General features: G+C 46.1%; 1 protein-coding gene across 1 annotated transcript; it reads left to right on the top strand.

The window, feature by feature from the left end:
• Window positions 1–145: 145 nt before the first annotated feature.
• On the top strand, window positions 146–4,893 carry SERTAD4 (SERTA domain containing 4). Its single transcript, XM_026072330.1, has 3 exons — window positions 146–203; window positions 352–467; window positions 3,613–4,893. The coding sequence occupies exon 3, from the start codon at window positions 3,652–3,654 to the stop codon at window positions 4,387–4,389; it is 738 nt and encodes a 245-aa protein (XP_025928115.1). The 5' UTR covers window positions 146–203; window positions 352–467; window positions 3,613–3,651; the 3' UTR covers window positions 4,390–4,893.
• The last annotated feature ends 335 nt before the right edge of the window (window positions 4,894–5,228 follow it).

Here is a 5,228-nt window from a genome sequence, read left to right as displayed (position 1 = left end):
GGGCAGGTGCGGGGGAGCCGGTGCCCGCCGGGCCCCCTGAATGCGGCTGCTCGTCCGGCTGGCTGGAAACCCGCGCTGAAAGTTTCCCCGGCCCCGCAGAAAGCCTCGAGTGTGCCAGACCGCCAGTTTCCTGCGCTGCCCGCTGAAATAATCCCCCGCCGCCTGAGCCAGCGTATCCTGTGAGCTGTGTGTGCCTTAGTCAGGTGAAGGTTTGCTTTCCATGACTGCAAATATATACGAGAATGTGTGGTGGAGTTCTCCTGTAGCCAGAAAGGGAAATGAAAAGTATTTTGTTTGGAGAACCTCCGGCAAACCGCATGTCATTTGTCATATCTGATTTATTGCCCACAGGATCACATTACAGGGGAATTTCAAATCCTGTAACAACATCCAAGATCACATACTTTAAAAGGAAATATGTGGAAGAAGAGGATTTTCATYCACCACTCAGCAGCTGTACACATAAAGTATGTTTTCTAATAGTCATTATTTTTACACCAAGTTTCAGATGCTTAGTAACACTTGATTGACCCATTTCCAGAAGGCTGAAATACTTCACTGAAACTAGGAGAATGATCCAGCTGTTTGCTTAGAAATGAATAGTTCTCACTCGTTCGCATTTATTGTTTTGTTGTCATCAAATGACTTAAGAAGCAAAGGCATTTCTTCAGTTATAACAACTGTAAATGTAAATGCTCAGAATAACTTTTGTGTTCTTAAGAACATAGTTTTGTTCTTAATTAGCTTAGATCATCTTTACAGAAATGGTTCTATAGATTTTAAACACCAGAAATGAGCAATGTAAATAAAAAGGATCCATGTTTCCCCATTCATTCAAAACTTTTTCCAGGGGAGAAAATAATACTGAGTTCCATATACCCCAAATGGGTATAGGGATCCTCTAGGGAAACAGAATGACTTGAAAAGGAAGTTCAAACTCCTTCAGTATTTAATCCTGTTTATTGAAAAGCTAATAACTCTAAAAGAACAGATTAGTAAATGAAAAAATATATTTTTTTAATTAAAGCTGCCAAGAGAGGGATTAGAGCAAACATTTCCCAGGCTGGTGAATACATAAATTGAAATCTAACTTTTTATGAGAGATTTTATGCCCTTGCCCAATCCTGTAAGGGACTGAACACCTGGACTGATGTGCTCAAGGAGAGCTTGCACCTTGAGACCTCATCCTCACCTTGAGGGATCTTACCTGGCCCGTGGTACTCCTGTGCTATCCATTTACTCTTGGAGATAGAGATGACATCATATAATGTGATTAAAGTACTGCTCATGGAAGGCAGTAGTACCACGAGAGCCCCAGAGGCAGAAACTAAAACAAAGCAGGATGCAGAGCAAGTTTCCACGTTATCTTTGCTTGCATCGCAGTTCCCACCTGGAGAGGCAACCTCTGAGACGAGATGAGATTTCAGGCCTCTTTCATACCACGGGCACCTCGTGGGGAGGTCTGGCCGGTTGGATCCTATTTCTCCAGAGAGATTTTCACTTAGGAGAAGTGAGCGGTAATGACAAGCTCGCTCCCCGAGGACCTCGGGATAGCCAAAGGAATTTTCAGCTACAGATAGGATTGGTTGGAAGTGAAAAATTGACCGGAAGGGGAAAAACTGCCCTGTCATTAATTCCAGAAGGTGTTTGATCTGCTTTCAGAACAATGAATAAATGGCACAGAGAGTGTTGAAAAATGTGCTCTATTTTTATATGTATAGATAGATAGTATGTGTGTGTATACCTACATTTATGCACACATCATTCTCTAATTTCAGCCAGCTCTTTTCTTGAAGTGATTGTAGTATTTTTGTACCAGTGATTATTTGCCTCCTAAAAATGAATAGTTGCTTGTCCTTTCTAATAGCATGAGAAACCGTTGTAGAGGTATTGGTAAGACAGACCTGTCTCAGACACGGTTTTGTGCTGTTGTAGAGGTGCATCATGTCAGAAATCTCAAGTCACCGATTTGTGCTTTTCAGCACAAATACGTTTCCTCCTCCGCAGCACTGAGCTCTGGGGGAGGGAGGATTCCCACCAGATTTCTTTGAATTCCTTACACGTTTTTATACCTCCTCTGCCCAGGAAAGAGCAGGCTGCGTTCTCGGGTTACTTCTTCCCGCAGAGGGTATGAAGGCAGGGCCGCGGAGCCCCTCGCCAGGACTGCTGGCAAAGCATTTGCAGCAGAAGGCCTTTGACAACTTGTTCTGACTGGTGGCTCTCCAGGACATGTCTTCAGGAGGATCCCAGTCCAAGGCTTACGGGTTTGCTCAAGCCTTTTATGGGTTCACTGACTATTACTGCAACTTAAAGGGCATAAATTAACCTATAAGCTTAATATAATTTAAAGTGAGTCATTTATTGTAGAAGATTACTCCCTCTAACACAGAGGAGTTTCAGCTGGGAACTCGCGTGAAAAACACGGCCAATTTTTGTTTTTACGAGGCAGAGTGCTGCTTCTGAGCCCTGCAGACAGGACCAGGCTGTGGAAAGAGCYGGAGGGCTGAGGAGAGCCGAATGGATGTGAAAAGCAGCTGTGCTTTAAGCTCTTTCAGTCCTCATAGCTACGACTTCCACTCTGCAAAAATGCTGTAACCATGTGGGAAAGGGAAGAACGATCGAGCCGCAGATGGGGGGGATTTAGAGCAGCCTCTCTTTGTGCTGTGCTTCTCTCCTCCTACGCAAACTAAATTCTTGCTAAAAATGAGAATTAGTTAATACTGCTTACAGTAGCACGCTTTACCCCCTCTCTATTTTGATTCCCAGGGTAGCGATTAGAGCGCCGAATCCAGGGCCTCCTGGGGGCAGTAACCTGTTCGTGCTGCCGGTGCCGGGAAAGGCAGCCCGGGAAGGACCGTGGAAGGGAGGACAAATCCGCGGGCTCAGAGCCAGGCTTTTCCCAAATCCCTACCCGCGCTGAGCTTCCTGATCCCGTCCCTGCCGGCCCGCGCTCCCACCGGGGCCCGCAGCGCGCAGGCCAACAGCTGCTCGCCAGATGCAGCAGCGCGTTGAGACTGGTCCCCCCCGCCGCTGCCCTCCCCGTGTGATTTCRGCGCGCAGGAGCAGCCCAAGGGAGCGTGGCGAGCGGGGACCTCCTCGCCGGTGGGCCCGGGCCCCCGGCAGGGGATGGGACGCCGCAGCCGCTGGCTGGGACCGGCAAACCTTTGGCGGGGAGCTGTTGCCCGGGCTTGCAGCTTTGTCGAAGCCCCACGGGGGACAGAGTTGGGTCTATTTACGTCAAAAAGCCCCCAGGGATYGCCGGAGCGAAACTGCACGGCGGTTTTACGGTTTAGCCCAGAACACGAGCAAAGAGCCAGCTTTGCGCGTCCGGATTTTGCCCTCACGTCCTGGATTTGTGCCCTGTTATTAGCTCTCTGCAGGTAACGCCAGGCTACTTATCTCCTAAATCTGGGTAAATTTGGGGGCCAAGAAAAAGCAGGTCCCCATCTACATGGGTGTGCGACACAAAAAGCCAGTTGTAGGTGCCTCAGTGACAGAAGGAGAAAAGTAGTGGCCCGCAGTGCATAAATACCGTGCTTCGTTTGCTTTTTCCTCACCTGGAACAAAACCAGCTGATTTCAGCTGTGTCTCCTCTGTCTTTTGCATTCTCAGACCATCTCGGTATTCGAGGAGCGGGCCCATATCCTTTACATGTCTCTGGAAAAGCTGAAATTCATCGACGATCCCGAAGTCTACCTGCGGAGGTCCGTCCTCATAAACAATCTAATGAAGAGGATCCATGGAGAAATCATCATGCAGAACAACTGGTGCTTCTCCACTTGCTCTTTCAGCGGCGCCTCTCCGCAAGAGTGGTTCGTGCCTCAAGACTGTCCCTACAGAAAACGCCTTCGGATGGCCAAGGAGGAGTACGAAAAGTTTCACACCTGCTGCTTCTATCAAGAGTGCGGCAGCCACTACTTAAATCTACCCTATTCTGTTAATGCTAGCACAGAAAATACTTCTTCCTCTTCCTCCTCTTCCTCCTCCTCCTCTTCCTCCTCTTCCTCCTCCTCCTCCTCCCCCATGTCTTTGCCAAGCTATTCCCAGCAGGTGGATTATGACATTGGCAGTGCCCCTCCATACAGGAGCGACGACCAGATATCTGCTAACGAAATATTCCTCACTAGTGCCAGGTCTCATGGTAATCAGGAAAAGGCAAAATTTAGTGATGAGAAAGGAGGTAATGAACCTGAACAAGACAGTGTCACCCTAAACTGCGAGCCTGTAAGAGGCACCCATGCCCTCGAATGTAAAGGCAAATTTTACGATTATTTTGAGACTGGGTGTAATGACAAGAGCAACATAAGTGAATCTTGGAAAAAATCCTTAAGGAAGAAGGAATCTTTACCAAGTAACAAAATGTGCTGCAGCAAAGGAAGTAAAATATGAGGCATCTTTCTTGCTCTGCTGAAGCATGCACAGCATGTCCATTTATCTATCAAAATTTTATTTTGAATGGATTTTTTATAGTTTTCTACGAGTGATACAATCATGCCACAAACATTACATGTAGTTTTAAATGACTGAAGAGCAGATTGCATAAAGCGTCCCCATGATCTGCATCAGTGGGCTATTTATAAATGTGGAGACTTCATAAAGAACACAGTTGCATTACTGCTTAACACTGTAGTGCATCCAGCTATAGTGTAGCTTTTGTTACTGAAAATACCAGTCARCCAGATGGGGAAAACATATCGTTTTCTATATCCCTGCCCCCAAGAAGTCTGCCATTAATTAAGAAGAACCTCCATTACATTTACCAAGGAATTAGAAGTCTGGTGAACAAATTGATGCTACCAGCAAGGGTGATGTACTCCTCCTGACGCAGTGTTTGTTCTGGCAAAAGACTGGCTACACGGACTGGGAGTAAATCGTCCTTACATTTTGTACTGATGCTCTTCAGTTCCTGCATTCAGCGTCTTGTTCAACCGGCAAAATAGGACGTAGCATAAGGAGATACCTGTTTATGGGATATTAATCAGAAATGCAACATGCAGCTCAAGTACTTGCACGTTTTCACCTCAGCTGTAATAACTAATGAGGCTTGTTGTTATACAGGGCAGGTTTTTTTTGGTGCCTTACTTTTTGTCTTAATTTTTGCCAGCGTGAAAATTAAATATAAATCAGTGATACAGCAGGGATTTAACCTAAACAGAAAAAGAAAAAAGAAAAAAAAAGAAAAAAAACAGGGTGGATCAATATTATTAGAAACCTTTAACCTTTGAAGT

The sequence above is a fragment of the Apteryx rowi genome, unplaced genomic scaffold, assembly GCF_003343035.1.
Source record: "Apteryx rowi isolate R43461 unplaced genomic scaffold, aptRow1 scaffold_34, whole genome shotgun sequence".
NCBI lineage: Eukaryota > Metazoa > Chordata > Aves > Apterygiformes > Apterygidae > Apteryx > Apteryx rowi.
Note: the sequence above shows the minus strand (reverse complement) of the source record. Positions and strands in the feature narration are given on the sequence as shown.

Coding starts and splice junctions, on each gene's coding strand:
- SERTAD4 (XM_026072330.1), top strand. CDS start 3,652: ATGTCTCTGGAAAAGCTGAAATTCATCGACGATCCCGAAGTCTACCTG.